At 71.2% G+C, this 15039-nt stretch overlaps 2 protein-coding genes across 7 annotated transcripts in view; one reads left to right on the forward strand and one right to left on the reverse strand.

Moving 5' to 3' along the window:
* The first annotated feature begins 40 nt into the window (after positions 1–40).
* Positions 41–9765, forward strand: LOC311434536 (cullin-9-like). 6 transcript variants are annotated; one of them, XM_084514756.1, is made up of 28 exons: positions 46–783; positions 1091–1245; positions 1317–1805; positions 1926–2061; positions 2391–2581; positions 2658–3063; positions 3166–3361; positions 3449–3656; positions 3743–3930; positions 4007–4218; positions 4300–4549; positions 4662–4767; positions 4992–5219; positions 5329–5419; positions 5500–5671; positions 5751–5856; positions 5958–6053; positions 6145–6320; positions 6407–6786; positions 6952–7058; positions 7143–7325; positions 7445–7593; positions 7682–7898; positions 7971–8121; positions 8219–8355; positions 8452–8575; positions 8865–9067; positions 9159–9765. In XM_084514756.1, exons 1-28 carry the CDS (start codon positions 174–176, stop codon positions 9441–9443), a joined length of 5952 nt encoding a protein of 1983 aa, XP_084370882.1. In that variant the 5' UTR covers positions 46–173; the 3' UTR covers positions 9444–9765. The 6 variants fall into 6 exon arrangements, 5 of the variants coding, with proteins under 5 accessions (XP_084370880.1, XP_084370878.1, XP_084370882.1 ...); XM_084514755.1 differs by having other exon boundaries at positions 47–783; positions 6407–6540; positions 6610–6786; positions 7682–8121; XR_014691565.1 differs by having other exon boundaries at positions 41–783; positions 7682–8121; positions 8942–9067; positions 9159–9297.
* The window catches only part of LOC311434537 (phosphofurin acidic cluster sorting protein 2-like), a 43859-nt gene continuing 38540 nt past the window's right edge, over positions 9721–15039 (reverse strand). Inside the window, exons 11-24 of the mRNA XM_084514757.1 lie at positions 14672–14743; positions 14335–14465; positions 14075–14207; positions 13853–13957; positions 12888–12994; positions 12560–12714; positions 12360–12470; positions 12167–12269; positions 11468–11510; positions 11349–11391; positions 11122–11263; positions 10799–11022; positions 10489–10602; positions 9721–10401 (exon numbers count right to left, since the gene is read on the reverse strand). Coding sequence (XP_084370883.1) covers positions 10286–10401; positions 10489–10602; positions 10799–11022; positions 11122–11263; positions 11349–11391; positions 11468–11510; positions 12167–12269; positions 12360–12470; positions 12560–12714; positions 12888–12994; positions 13853–13957; positions 14075–14207; positions 14335–14465; positions 14672–14743 — 1599 coding nt within the window. The 3' untranslated portion in view covers positions 9721–10285. The remainder of the gene's footprint in view (positions 10402–10488; positions 10603–10798; positions 11023–11121; positions 11264–11348; positions 11392–11467; positions 11511–12166; positions 12270–12359; positions 12471–12559; positions 12715–12887; positions 12995–13852; positions 13958–14074; positions 14208–14334; positions 14466–14671; positions 14744–15039) is intronic.

The raw sequence follows: 15039 nt of genomic DNA on the forward strand, positions 1-15039 counted from the left end.
AATTAATGAACGGGGAGGGGGGAGGGGACCCGCAGGGCCCAGCCCCCCTCTGTCGCTCCTCCTGCGCATGCGTGCGGCGCTGCACACCCGGAAGCAGCACGGAGCCGCTCGCCCCGGTGGCAGCAGGGATGCTGCCTGCGTGAGGCTGTGTCTGCACGCTGCTCCTCGTTGTCATGCAAGCCGCTCAGCCTCCTCCTCCTGCTGCTGGGCATGGGCCCCCAGCTCCTCCCAGTCTCCCCAGTACCGGCCTGGTGGTGCCGCTGGGCCCCGAGCTGCAGGCCTGCCCGCGGGAGCTGCTGCGGCAGCGGCGAGGCCAGGACGGGCAGCCGCAGTACCTGGTGCGCTGGAGCCTGGTGCGCTCGGAGTCCTCGGCGGGGCCCGACGCCGGGAGCGTGTCGCTGTGGATGTCCGCGGAGGAGGCGTGCGCCAGCTGCCCGGCGCTGCTGGGCGAGGGGAAGCCGGCGGGGCCGCGGGCCGAGGAGGAGGAGGAGGAGGAGGAGGAGGAGAGGGCGGCCGGCCCGGACGAAGCCTCGCTGCGGGAGATGGAGGCCGACGTCGGGAGCCTGGTGCGGCGAGCCGGCCGGCAGCTGGGCGGCGCCGGGGCCGCCTCCGTGCTGGACACCGTCCACGTGCTGAGCGCCTACGCCGGCATCGGCTCGCTGGCGGGTGCCTTCAGGGAGACGGGAGCCCTCGAGCTGCTGGCGAGGATGCTGTGCCACAAGGACAAGCGGATCTGCCGCAGCGCCGGCAAGATGCTGAGGGCCCTGGCTTCGCACGACGCAGGTCGGGGGGCTGGGAGGGAAGCAGGGTGCCCTTCACCTCGTCCATGGCAGTCCCTCCAGTACCTGATTTAGGGGACACACGCTGTTCCCACTGTGGTGTCTGAGAGCCCCCTGTGCTCCCCTCACTGGCACCGAGACCCCCCGGCCACCCCAGTTGCTGGTGCCACATTTCTCCCCATGCACACAGCTCTCCCCAGTAGCTGCACACATGCACACACACAAGAGAGAAATGTTTTATCTCTCATGTGTCCCAGGGTGGCGTGAGGGCTGCCTTTAGGAGGCCTGAAGGGTTTCTGCTATTCTTACAGGGAGCTGGGCGTATGTCCTGCTGTCCCTGAGCCAGCAGGACGGCGTCGAGCAGCACATGGACTTCGACAGCCGCTACACCTTGCTGGAGCTGTTTGCTGAGACAACATCAGCAGAAGAGCACTGCATGTCCTTTGAGGGCATCCACCTTCCCCAGGTAGGGGGGGAGCCTGGTTTGGGGGTGGAGGCGCCGAGCCAGGCATCCCCTGAGGGCCCTGCCCGTTGCAGATCCCCGGGAAGCAGCTGTTCGCCCTGGTGAAGCGCTACCTGCGCGTCACCTCCCTCCTGGAGGAGCTCGGCAGCGGCGAGGAGCAGGGAGGGGAGCAGCCGGAGAGCAGCCGCGTGAAGCAGGAGTTTGAGTTCAGCATGGCGATGGCCGGCCTCATCGTGGAGCTGCTGCGTGCCATGGGCTGGGAGCACAGCCACGAGCCAGAGCCGCCGGCCTGGCAGGAGGCAAAGCCTCAAACCACCCGCTCCATCTTCCAGCACGGGGCCGCGTCCTGCAGCGCTGCCCAGGCAGCCCCGGCTCCTGCACCGAAGGAGCCCAGCGCCTTCAAGACGCGCTCGGCCTTCCCCAGCCGCAGCAGCTACGTGGAGTACGTGCGGGCGCAGCTGGTGCGCGGCATGCGGGTGCGCCTGCTGGAGGACTACGAGCAGGTCAGCGCGGGGGACGAGGGCGAATTTCGGCAGAGCAACGATGGCACGCCGCCCGTGCAGGTACCTGCTGCTGCGAGGACGGAGTCAACCATCTTGGCACCGCTGTGGAGCCTCGTGTAGGGGCAGCACGGGTTATCTTCTGTTCCCTCGCTCACCTCTCTGTGGGTCTCTCCTCCACAGGTGTACTGGCAAGCCCTGGGCTGCACCTACTGGGTTCACTGGCACATGGTGGAGATCATCGGTTCCCCGGGGCAGGAGGAGCAGGAGGGCCGGCAGCGGGGGACAAGGCTGATAAACAGCCACAAAGTGGCAGCAGGTGAGCATCGCCTCGGCTGCACCTGCAGCTCCTCTAACTGGCCCTGCTGGCGCTGTGGGTGCTGCTGGTGCTGCGTGACGGAGCCTTGCCCTGCTCCAGGTGCTGCAGGAGCAGTTTGGCACAGCCCTGAGCTGGAGGTGCCCATTTCGGCTCCGTGCTCCTGCTCCCGGCACGTCCCCTCCCTCCTCTCGACTCCCTTTCCCGCGGCAGGCTGGGGGCAGCGGGGACCCCTCGTGCTGCACGGGAGCTGTGTGTGGCAGCGAGGGGCGCGCAGCAGCGGGGCAGCTGGCGGAGCTGACGCCGCCTCCCCTGGCTCTGCCGCCCTGCAGGGGCGCAGCCGTTCTGCCCCAAGCCCCTGGGGGGGCTGTACTCCCCGCCCTACCTGGGGGAGCAGCCGAGCCAGGCCGCGGGGACGCTGAGCCGCGCCGAGTGGTGGGAGCTGCTCTTCTTCGTGAGGCAGCTGGAAGCGCAGGAGCAGGAGGAGATCGCCCGCCTGCTCCAGCGGCAGCGGGCAGCGCAGGTGGGGGCCGAGGGGCGAGGGTGGGCAGCGGGGACCTGTGCGGGTCCCGGGGGCTGACGCGGCCCCGTCTGTGCAGCTGCCGGGGCTGGACGAGGAGGCCCTGATCCAGCTGCCAGTGCCCGCGGGGCTGGCCCAGGAGGTGCTGCGGGTCTTGGAGGAGCGGAGCCGGGGCAGTGCCCGCAGCCACCTGCGCGGCTCCCGCGTCTACGGCAAGTACTGGCCGGGCAGGGGGGCCGAGCGGGACGGCGGGGGCAGCCCCGAGGTGCCCTCGGAGGGTGCTGGATGCGGGAGCAATGGGCCTGGTGCTGCGAGGGACGAGGCAGCGAGGGACAAGGAAGCAAAGGATGAGGCAGCGAGGGACGAGGCAGCGAGGGACGAGGACGAGGACGGCGTCTGCGCGGAGCTCAAGTCGGATTCCCAGCTGTTCGGAGAGCTGCTGGAGAGGGAAGGGCTGCGCCTCCCGGAGGCAGCGGAGAGCGGAGGTGACGCCCCAGGGGGCACGGGCACGGGGCGCTGGAACCGACATGGGGCTGTGGGGGCCCTGGGCGCTGCTGCCGCCCTGACGGCCCGGCCTCCCCCGGCAGCGTGGGGCAGCTGCGAGGGGGCTCGCGGCAGGGGCTCGCTGGCCGAGGTGGCGCGGGTGATGGAGGCGATCCGGAGCGGCGGCTGCGAGGCGGAGCTGCGCGTGGCCTGGCTGCAGCACATGGTGAGGGTCCTGCAGCAGGAGCCGGAGCCGGAGCTGGAGCTGGAGCAGCAGCAGCCGGGCGGCGAGGGCACCAGGTGCGAGGGGAGCCCGGCACGGGCAGGGCAGGGCAGGGCGGCCGAGGGCAGGGCGCCGAGCCCCTCCTGAGCGGCCTCTGCGCGCAGGGAGAAGCTGGTGAGGGCGGCGGTGGAGCTGCTGAGCGCCCAGGCGGCTGAGAAGCGCCCGGCGGCGCTGGCGCTGCGGCTGGTGGCCCTGCTGCTGGAGAGGCGCGCCTGGCGCGTGCCCTTCGCCACGGAGGGCGGCGTGTGGGCCGTGCTGGGCTGCATGCGGCAGCACGCCGCCTCCGCCCTGGTGCAGCAGGCGGGCCTGGCGGTGAGGAGCGGCCGCGGGGCGCCGCGGGCGGCGGGGCCGGGCCGGCGGAGGCGCCCGCAGCCCCTGAGCCGCCCCGGGCCCCGCAGGCCCTGAAGGCGCTGGTGGGAGCCGGCGAGCCCGGAGGCGCCGCGGGGACGCCCTCGGCCCTGAGCCACGGCGACGCGCAGCTGCTGCGGGAGGTCTTCGCCAGCATCGGCTCCGCCGGCGGCGAGGGCTCGCCGGGCCTGCTGAGCGCCATCCCCGCCGCCGTGCGCGCCATGCGGGGCGTCCCCGGGTACGGGAAGCAGGGTGAGGGGCCGGGGCGGGTGCCATGGGGCCGGGGGCAACGCCACATCGCCGTGTCCCCGCAGGGGCGCCTCGGGCGTGCGGAACGGCTTGCTGGTGCTGAGGATGCTGGTGGACGGGCACCGGGGCCTGGCGGAGCAGCTGGTGAGCGGCGAGCTGCCCGCGGTGCTGCAGAGCTGCTGGCGGGACGGGCAGGGCCCCACCGCGCTGCTGGCCCTCGGCGTCATCAACCGCCTGGCGGAGCACCGGCTGCCCCTGGGCCCCGAGACCCCAGGTAGTGACCCCGCGCCCCCTCCCCGCGCCGCGGCCCCACGGTGCCCGGGCCGGGCCCGCCACGTCCCCGCTCCCTGTCCCGCAGGCGCCGAGGCCCTGCTGGAGGCCAGGGGCGCGCAGACGCCCGCGGGCGGCCCGGGGGACGGCGCGCTGCCCGAGGACGTGGTGGTGGCCCTGGAGCGGCAGCTCTGCGGCGGAGGCCCCGGCCCCGACCCCGAGCCCGAGCCCTCCGGCCGGGCGTCCCCGCGGCCACAGGAGCGCCGCTGCTTCCGAGCGCTGCTGCGCAGCCTGGAGCTGCGGGGGGCCGAGAAGAGCATCGGGCTGCGGGTCCTGAGGTGGGCTGTGAGGGGATCTGCAGGACGTGGCCCCTGCGGGAGGAGGAGGAGGAGCAGGGCAGCGGGGCTGGCTTTGTGTGCCGCGTCCTGAGGGGCCCTGTCCCTCGCTCAGGATCCTGAACAAGTTCCTGGACGGCTTCCAGGAGGACGCGCTGCCCTGGCACGAGTGCGTGGAGCCCTGCTTGTCCTTGCTGAGCGCCCACAGCAGCGACCGCGAGGTGAGGGGGTCCTGGAGAGGGCCGGCTCTGCTGGCTGTGCCTGGGGTGCCTCGGGGCCCCTGCCCGCAGCCGCCCGGCCTCGGGGAGCAGCCCTCACGGCCGCGTGGCGGTGGCTGCGTGCCCAGCAGCAGTTGGGTCCCTTGGGAGAGGGGCTGGGGCCCTGCGGCACGGCGCTGGGGGGCTCCTGGTGCCGGGCGGGCGGCTCAGGGCTGCCTCCTCCGCAGGCGGTGCAGGAGGTCGTCGGCTTCCTGCACCGCCTGGCCGCCGCCAGCAAGGACTGCGCCGTGGCCATGTGCCGCGCGGGCACCTACGAGGCCCTGGACAAAGCCCTGGAGAAGCACAGCTCGGCCGTGCCCACGGCGCCAGCCCTGCTGCAGCTGCTGAGCGGCTGCGAGAAGTTCGCCGGCCTGCACAGGACGCTGACGGGCAGCATCTTGGCCGGCTGCATCCAGGTGGGCCCGGGCAGCCGGGGAGCCCCCCGGGAGCCCTGCCCCCAGTAACCGCCCGTCCCCGTCCCGTCCCCGTCCCCGTCCCGTCCCTGTCCCCGTCCCCATCCCGCAGCTGGCGCTGGGGCAGATCGAGGAGCACCGCCGCAGCCAGCGGCCCATCAGCATCCCCTTCTTCGACGTCTTCCTGCGCAAGCTGTGCCGAGGTGAGCGTGGGGAGGGAGCGGGGCCCCGGCGCCCGCTGTGCCTGGCTGGCAGCTGGAGGCTCCGCGCGCCCTCCCCGCAGGCTCCAGCGTGGAGGCGAGGGAGGACAAGTGCTGGGAGAAGCTGCAGGTCTCCTCCAACCCGCACCGCGCCGGCAAGCTGACGGACGGGAACCCCAAGACCTACTGGGAGTCCAACGGCAGCACCGGCTCCCACTTCATCACCCTGCACATGCAGTGCGGGGTGGTGGTCAGGTAGGGCCGGGGGTCCCGGGGGTCCCGGGGGCAGGGATTTGGGGCTCTGCCCGAGCCCTGCCTCACGGACCCCACGCAGGGAGCTGAGCATGCTGGTGGCCAGCGAGGACTCGAGCTACATGCCGGCCCGCGTGGTGGTGCTGGGGGGGGACAGCCCCGCGGCCATCAGGACGGAGCTCAGCGCCGTGAGTCCACCGGGGCTGGCACCGGGGGCTGGCACCGGGGTCTGGCCGGGGCCGCGGGCGCTCCCCGTGCCGCTGGCTGAGGGCTCGCCGTGTGCCCGCAGGTGACCGTGCCGCCCTCGGCCAGCCGGGTGGTGCTGCTGCGGAACGCGCCGCGCTTCTGGCCCCTCATCCAGATCCGGGTGAAGCGCTGCCAGCAGGTGGGGAGCCGGGGCCAGTGGCACAGGGCTGGCAGCGAGGGGCTGGGGGCCGAGCTCTCTCTCTCCCTCTCTCCCTCTCCCCCTCCCGCAGGGCGGCATCGACACGCACGTGCGCGGCATCGAGGTGCTGGGGCCCAAGCCCAGCTTCTGGCCCGTCTTCAAGGAGCAGCTGTGCCGGCGGACCTCCCTCTGCTGCGCCGCTCGGGCGCACGCCTGGGGCCAGGAGATCCGCCGGGACCGGGGGCGGCTGCTGCAGCTCTTCGGCAGGTGAGGGGCCAAGGGCGCGGGGGCGTCCTGCCGGGGTGCCGAACCCTGTCCTGCCCCCCTCTCCCCTGTCCCCTGTCCCATTGCAGGCTGAACCGGGCGCTGCGGCACGAGCAGGACTTCGCCGAGCGCTTCCTTCCCGACGACGAGGCGGCCCGGGCCTTGGGCAGGACGTGCTGGGAGGCCCTGGTGAGCCCCCTGGTGCAGAGCATCACCAGCCCAGGTACCGCTCGCGCCCCTCCCCGCGCTGCCCCGTCCCCGGGCGCCCGCCCTGAGCCCCGCGGCCCCGCAGACCCCAGCGGCGTCAGCCCCCTGGCCTGGCTGCTGAGCGAGTACCTGGGGAGCGGGGAGCCGGCCCAGCGCCCCCCGGCCCGCGGCGACGCCTTCGGCTCCTGCGTGCGGCTCCTGACCCAGCTCCTGGTGCACGTGGACCCCGGCGGCGCCGAGCCGGAGGAGGCGAGGGCGGCGGGTGAGCGAGGGGCTGCCCTCGGGAGGGGGCCACGAGCCCCGGGGTGCACCCACGGGGGGCTGTACAGAGGGCCCTGGGGCACAGGAGGGCTCGCGGCCGAGCCTCCCCGTGGCCGTGCTGCCGGCACCGTGTGCGGGGAGCTGAGCCCCGGCTGTGCCCCGGCAGGCGGGCAGGAGGGCAGCAACAAGGAGGCGCTGCCCAGGGCGGTGGCGCAGACGCCGAGCGGGCTGCGGGGCATGGCGCAGTGCTGGCGCGGCGTGGTGCAGCAGCAGGTAGGGATGGGGCTGGGGCTGGGGCTGGGGCGGGGGGCAGCGGGCCGGGGCTGGGTGCTGAGCCCGGCGGGGCCGTGCCCCCAGGCGCAGCGGTTCCTGCAGGCGGCGGGGCAGGCGCCAGACGTGGCGGAGCGGTACTGCGGGCTGTACCGGCGCCTGCGCGGCGCCACGGAGGAGCTCTTCGGGCAGCAGGCTGCCTTCCTGGGCGCCCTGGGCCAGGGCTTCGCGGGGGCGCTGCTGCAGCTCCCCTTCCTCACCGCCCTGCACGTGAGTCCGGGCGGTGTGGCTCCAGCTCCGGGGCCTCGGGCGAGCTCCAGGGTGGCCACGTCCTGGCCACCCCGGGGCCGTGGGGCGCCCCCTGCACACCCGTCCCCGTCCCCCCGCAGGCGAGCGAGCGGTTCGCCCGCTACCTGGACGGGAAGATCCAGGAGCTCGGCGGGGCCGCGGGCAGCACGGGGCTGCTGCAGCAGCTGCTGGAGCCCTTCGTCGTCTTCAGCGGCCTGGAGTTCGCCCACACCTTCGAGCACTTCTACCGGTGAGGTGGCCGTGGCCACGCGCTGGGGACGAGGCCGGGCTGGGTGCCGGTGGTGGCGGTGGCCCTGACGCGCCGGTGGCTGTGGCAGGCTGTACCTGGGGGACCGGCTCCTGGCGCAGGGCCCCTCGTGGCTGGAAGGGGCCGTCCTGGAGCAGCTGGGGCTGTGCTTCCCCCGCCGCTTCCCCCAGCAGATGCTGAGCGACCTGGCCGAGTCGGAGGAGCTGCAGCGGCAGTTCCGCCTCTTCCAGCTGCAGGAGCGGGACAAGCGGCTGCTGGAGCCGGGCGCGGAGAGCCCCGAGCACGAGGTGAGCGGGGCCAGCTGGGGGCCAACGTGCTCCCCGCGGGGCCCTGAGCTGCCCCCGTGTCCCCGTGTGCAGGCGCCGGGGGAGGCTGCGGAGGTGACGGTGCTGGCCCTGTCCCCGCGCTGCTGGCCCGTGTCCCCGCTGTGCCGCATGGCCGAGCCCGGGAGGTTCTTCCCGGCCGCGCTGAGCTCCCCGCTGGGCGCCTTCGCCGCCTTCTGCGGGCAGAGTGAGTGCCACGGGGTGCCCGGCACCGGGGCTGCTGGGGTTGGGGGCCGCCTGGCAGCGCTGTCGGCTCTGGTGTTGGTGCTGGTGTCCCCCGGCAGGCCAGAGCTGGGCGTGCGCGAGGCCGCGGGGGCTGCAGTGGACGTGGCTGGGCCGTGCCGAGCTGCGCTTCGGAGACTGCGTCCTGCACGTGTCCACGCTGCAGATGTTCGTCCTGCTGCGCTTCAACGGCGCCGAGGTAGGAGCCGGGGCCAAGTGGGGCCAAGTGGGGCCGTGACCCCTGCCGGGGGTCTCCGGGCGCTGAGGTCCTCGCCCGGCCGCTGCCCTCCCGCAGGAGGTGGCCGTGGAGTCCCTGCTGCAGGCCACGGGGCTCCCTGCGGAGCTGCTGCAGCAGGCGCTGGCACCGCTGACCGAGGGCGAGGGCGAGGGCGTCCTGCTGCGGAGCTGCGCGCCGGGGGGTGAGCGCGGGGCCGGGCACCCTCGGGGGTGCTGGGGGGGTGCTGGGGGGGTGGAGGGGCTCGGGGGATGCGGAGGGGCTCGGGGGGAGTCTGGCTGCTGGGGCTGAGTCCCGGGGTGAGGTTGGGGCTGGGCTTTGGGGTGGGTGCGTGTGTGGGGCTGGGGCCTCGTGGGCACGCGGGTGGCAGGGTGTGGGGTATGCGTGGGGCCGGGCTCGGGGTGACGGCAGCGGTCCCTGGGGCTCCTGCAGGGAGCAGCTCGGGGCCCGGCTGACCGTGGGCCGGGTGCTAGCTCCAGGTGCCCTGCGGCTGAACCGGGCGGCCCTGGCCCAAGCCTCCGGCCGCCAGCTGAGGCTGCTGCCCCGGCAGAGGTACCTGCGGGCAGAGAGGGCTGAGAGTGGCGCCCTGGAGAGGAAGAGGAACGTCCTCTGCTGCCTCCTCAGCCGCATCCTCAAGGCGGAGAGGCGGCTGCACATCGACAACCTGGTGTTCAGGGTAGGGAGGCTGCGGGCGGGGGGCGGCGAGGGGCTGCCCGGGGGCCGTGCCGGGCGCTGCCCTGCAGCTGGCGGCTCCCTCGCTGCTGTAGGTGCTCGCTGCCTGCCAGAAGGGCGAGCTGGGGCCGGGGCTGCAGTTCCCGAGCTTCTGCTGCCACAGCGTGGACGTGCTGTCCTGCGTGCTGCACCTGCTGAACCAGGGCTACCTGCGGCGCCAGGAGGAGAGGCCCCACGTCCTGGAGTACGTCCCCGATGAGCCCACAACACCCCCCAGCTCGCAGGCACAGCCCCCCGTTGCCTTCCAGACTGTGGAGATCAAGACAGCCCCGAGCCCGGCGGCTGCTGAGAGGAGACAGACTTTCTCCACGTTCAGGTAGATAAGGAGCAGGCTGGGCATAGCCTGTGTCCTGCTGGCCCAGCCCTTCCTGAGGAGTTTAATTTTGAATAAACAACCCAGCTCCTCCCAATCCCATTGGCTGATGTGTCTGAGGGCTGCACCTGGTCCCTAGGGGGGCATGGTGGGGTTGTGCCTTTGTTTTCCACCTCCCCGAGGTGGCCCTGCCTGCTGGAGAGGTGCTGGCGGCCACCTTCAGGCTGTTTTGTTCCCTCTGGACCATGCCCTTGAGCATGGAGGGAGCCACACCACTGCCGCCGTAATGGTACCAGCATTAATTTATTAAAATTAATCCCGAAAAGTAACCGTACAATAAATTTAAAAAAAATAGAATCTTGTAAAAAAAAATCCCAGCTGCCCCCAGGCCGCGCCTCCAGCTGGCAGCACCCTGGGGACAGGGCTGGGTTGGGGGGGAGGGATGTGGACATGAGGGTGACCCCCCCGGCAGCCCGGGCACGGCTTCGGCTTCACCTCGCCGGCCGTGGCAGCGGGGGGACGAGGAGCGTGGCTGAGGCAGGGCCAGGGAGGGCAGGGGGCCCTGCTGAGCAGCCCCTGCTGTGGCTCTGGCGCTGGGGAGCTGCCCGGGCCCAGCCCAGCTGGGGCCCCGGCGGCCGCAGCGGGGAAAAGGGGGGCCCGGAGAACCCCCCCCAGGGTCCCCTTGTCCCAGGCTGCCGTTGGGGGTGAGGGGAGGCGGATGGCGCGGTGCCCTGGCTGGTGTCAGAGGATGCGTGGAGCCGGCCTCGGTGCGGGTGTGGAGGGCCCTCTGCAGAGCTGGAGGGGGCTGGGCCGTGGAGTGGGGGCTCCCCTGCCCCTCCGCAGCGCCTCTCACACGCCCTTGGAGTAGCCGAAGATGCCCACGGGGAGGTACTTGACATGCGTTGGCCACTGCGCTGCCAGCTGGAAAAACTTCACGTCGTTCCACTCCACCCCATCTATGGAGACTGAGAGCGGGGGGGGGGCGGTGAGGTGCAGCCCCAGCCCCCTGCTCGGGTGCCTGCGGCCCCGTGGGGCTGGCGCCCCCCCCTCACCTCGCAACATGGTGTTCTGGTGCTTGGCTGTGCAGATGAGGCGTGTGATCCCCTCAATGACTTGGCTCTTGGGCTCCAGGTCCTTCTCCTTGGGTTTCTTGCTCAGGAACATCACTGGGGGGCCGTGGCCAGACGAGACCACCATCAGGACGTCCCCACCTGGCCCGGGGTGGGACCCCTCTCCCCAGGGCTGCCTTCGCCACCTGGTTCCTGCCCTGCCAGCTCCCAGCTCTGCCCTCCCGCAGGCTCCCCCCTGCCCTTTTTTCCAACTGGTTGTACCCCCAAAAACTGGAGAGGGATGAGGCCTTACCTTTCTTGTTCTTCTCCTTGGTGACCACGGTCATGGCCATGGTGCTGGGCGGCACCAGCTCCCCGACGCCGGGGATGCGGCTGACCTGGAGCGAGCGGAAATTGCTCTTGAGCGTGTTCTTGATGCCCGTCTCCCTCTTCTCGCCCTCCTTCTTCCTCTCCAGCCCCTGGGTCGTCCAGTAGTCCACCTGCAGGCCCATCACCTCCACGCCGGGGCTCAGAGACCTGGCCAAGAGGGGAGCAGCCATTAACCCAGCTGCAGCCAGCCCCGGGACCTGGCAGCCTGGCCTGGGAGCACCCCAAACCCTCGTGTCCCTTCCTTACCCGGCCCCCGAGAGCCCGCTGCTGACCGACGGGGAGGGCGGCGGGGTGCTCACGGTCTCCTTGCCGTAGGGGGCTGCTCCGCTGGCGGTTGGCGTTGAGCTCAGCAGCGAGGGGGCGCAGGCTGTGGCATCGTCCGAGTCCACTGGGGAGGGCAAGTGGGGGTCAGGGGGGCTGGGGGACAGCACCGAGGAGCTCCTCGTGGTGAGGAAGGGGCTCCAGGGACTCACCGGAGGCGCTGAAGGACTGCTCCACCAGGCCCACCTTCACCACCTGCGAGGAGAGACGGGTGAGACGAGCCCCGCCAGCACCACGCGCTGCCCCTCTGCCCCCAGCCCGTCACACTCACCCCCACGAAGGGCACAAACTTCTGGCAGGAGTCCTCATCGGGGCTGCGCAAGGAAGGAAAGCTGGTCAGGGGCCGGCCAGCCTCGTGGCTCGGGGACCCTCGCGCTGTCAAGTGGCCAAAGGGAGCCGGCTCCTGGCCGCCGGGCCCCTCTTCTCTGCCCTCCCTCCCCTGGGCCACCCTGTCCCCGCCGTGGCAGCGCAGGGCACACTACACAAGGAGGCAAGGAGTCGGCCCCTGCGGTGCCGGGAGAGGGCTGGCATGCAGGGAGGGCAGCCCTGCCCCGCTCTGGGGGCCGCGGCTCCTCTGCACTGGCAAGAGGGACGGGACAGGACCGGACCGGGACGGACGCACACGGGGTGGGGAGGGAGGGAAGGAGGGCGGGCCAGGCAGCGGCACAGCAAGCACGAGCCAATACCTGATATAAAAATCAAAATAGAGACTTCTCTTCCTTGGGTGCCAGAAACCAAGAGAAGGGAGAGGTGAGAGTGCAGCCGGAACACGAATGTCAACCCCCCGGGGGCAGCACGCTGCTGGCTCACAGCCCCCAACCCAGCCCAGCCCAGTCCGTCCGTCCGTCCGTCCCCACCATCCGTGCACACCGGGGAGGGGCAGGGGGGGCAGCACAGGGCCTCACTCAGCTCGTCCCCCATCTCCCCACGTGCCCGGCAGGCAGGGAAGGCCACCCCAGGCTGCACTCACCTCTTCTGCTTGTACGTCAGCATGGCCTCGGAGATGGGGAGCTGGTGGGAGAGGCTGGCCCCGGCGATGAACTGGGTGACGCGGCCGGCGATGTCCACGGTGTCTGCGGGCACAGGGAGCGGTGAGAGGCCCTGAATGTGGCTGGGATTGCCTTTTGGGGGTGCTGCCGGCCCCGTCGGGCCCCGTTCCTCACCTGCAGCGGGCGGCTCAGCCCTGCTGAACAGCTCCCGCCACGCCGTGTCCAGGAAGAGCGTGCTGTACTTGTTATCCACCGAGGCCAGGTACTTGGCGAGGGGGTGGGAGCCTGCAGGAGACACGGGGGATGCTGGCTGCAGGCAGGGAAACAGGCTGGGGAGGTGGGGGAGGACAAGGCAGGCTCGCCGTGGCTCTCACCCAGTGGCACGAGCAGGAACCGCAGGTAGTTGAGCCAGTCGGGGGTCTTGCTGGCCAGCTGCTCCACGAAGAAGCGGAGGACCACGCTCAGGTAGCTCTGGTCCCCTGCCACAACCACCTTCACCGGGGGAGGCATGTGGGAGTTGCAGTTACAGCTGCCGGAGGGACAGAAAGACCACCATGGACCCTCGGTGGCTCAGCAGGTGGCCCTGCCAGGCCAGCCAAGCCCAGCATCAGAGCCCTGCTTCCGCCACGGCGTCCCGGTGAGCCCCGGGGGGGACCAGTGCCCTCCCCAGCAGCGGCAGGACGGCGCCCGAGCTGCACTCACTATCGCTGGATGCGGGAGACGGTGGTGTTGAAGGCCGCCTGGATGTCCGCCACCGAGCAGGTGGACACGACCAGCTGCTTGTGCGCCAGGAGCTGCTCGCTCACGTACTGCCAAGGGAGAGAGCCCGGGGTGAAGCCACGCCGCGGGTGCCTGCCCCACACACGCTGCACGGGAGGGCTGCCACCGCCCGCACAGCCCTGGCTGCTTGCCCGAGTGTCCCCGCTCCTCCCAGCCCCTGCGCTGAGCTCAGCGGTCACCAGCCTGCAGTGACAAGGGCACAGCTGTCCCAGGAACCGGGCTGTGCTCCTCTAAATAAAGGGGTTGAGATCAAGGGACCCTCTGATTGAGCCCTGCCATCCCACAGCAGGGCCCTCCTTTGTTCGTTCCCTTCTCTGGCTCTCTCCCACGGCACTCCAAAATCCTTCTGTGCCTCTTCAGGTGTCTGCACGCAGCTGAACAGTGCTGCTGTGCTAGACCGGGGGGCTTAGAAGAGGCCACATCAGGATCTGGGAACACACATCACTCCTTTTTCCCCTGTTAGCATGAGAGCTAGAGCAGGAACACACCAAGGATGTGCAGCCTGGGGAAAAACTCTCCCCGAGGAGCTTTTCTCCTGCCCCAAGCATGGATTTTCCAGCAGGCCCTCTCATCTCTAAGCAGGAAAAGTGCCTCTACTGCTCCCCGGGGCCTGGAGCCAGCAGGGGGAGTGCAGCACCTCTGCTGCAGCACCCAGCGAAGCTCTGAGTAGTACAAAGTGGCGTGAGGCAGGCAGCCTGACAGCCAGCCCCCCTGGGACTGCTCTGGGCATTGCGCTTTGAGGATCCAGCAGCGATGGAGGAGACGGACAGACAGACTGAGTGCAGGCAGCTCAGCTCTGCAAACGCACTGTGTCCCCCAGGAAGGGCCACGCAGGGGTGGAGGAAGGCCCAGCAGGGAGGACCCCCGGTCCCTTAGCAGCTACTCACCTGCCCCTGCCACTCGGCGACATTCACCAGCACGATGCTCTCTGGGAGATGCTCGTCGGAGACCAGGATCTGGTTCAGCTGATCGTAAACTGATTTTCGGGGCACCTACGACAGCGTCCCCACCAAGATTAGGCTCGGCAGGCTGCCCCGGCCGACCTGCTGGCCGCAGAGGGCCCAGCAGGGAGAGCCCTCCAGCTGAGGAGGCCTTTCCACGACCCTCACCTGGGTGCTGTGCCACGAGTCGGGAGAGCTCTCGCTGTCCAGGCTGCTGGTGCGGCCGCCCTGGCCCTTGGAGCTCTGCCTGTCCTTCACGGAGGTGCTGCGGGGACGCCACAGCTGCTTGCTCTCCGCCTTGCTGCGAGCCAGAAGCGGGAGAGGTGAGGCTGCGTGGGGGGAAATCCCACCTCCTCCAGCCCCCCCTCACCCCGGCGAGCCATCGCTGAGCCTTCCCAGCTCTGCCACGGGGCCCGGAGCCGCCTTACCTGGGCGACACGGCACTGGGGAGCTCGGCTTTGGTCCCGGGGCCCAGCTGGGCCAGCCTGTCCACGCTGCCCTCCCTCGTGGCAGCCTCTGCGGGGGCCAGCCGGGGACTCGGCTCCTCTGCGGCCAGCTCCTGAGGGAAACACACAGTCACATTGTGCACACCGGGGCTCCCCAACCTCCTCCCTGTGCCCTGGGGGCCCTACAGCAGAGCCGAAGACCTCCTGCAGCCCCATCTCCTGACCCTCCTTCCAGCCCTGCTGTTCCCCAGCCCCCTCTGCCCATCCCAGGGACCGAGGGAGCTCCATCCCCGCTCCATGCCCCATAGCCTGGACTCACCACTGCGGGGACCTCTGCTCCTGGCTCCTCCTGCACTCGTGGCGCTCCCGGCTTCCTCTTCTCCGCCTCGCCCTGGGGACAGGGAGCGGGGTTAGGGCAGGATGGAGTGCCCCGTGCGGGGCGGCTGCCGGTGCCCCATGCCCACAGCGGGACCTGGCCTGGCCTCACAGCACGTGTGCTCCCACGGGGGAGCCTGGCATCCCACTGGGACCGGCCCCAGAGGACGCCCCCCTGCCTTGCCAGGAAGGCGATCGCTACCTGTCTGCTGGCACTGGGAGAAAGAAGAGGAAAGAAGGGAAGGAGCAGCCCCGGGTTTGGTCTGAGGGAGCTGCGGGCGCTGAGGGGGGTGCTGGGCTGGCCGGGGAGGG

This window comes from Aythya ferina (assembly GCF_964211825.1).
Source record: "Aythya ferina genome assembly, chromosome: 3".
Taxonomy (NCBI): domain Eukaryota; kingdom Metazoa; phylum Chordata; class Aves; order Anseriformes; family Anatidae; genus Aythya; species Aythya ferina.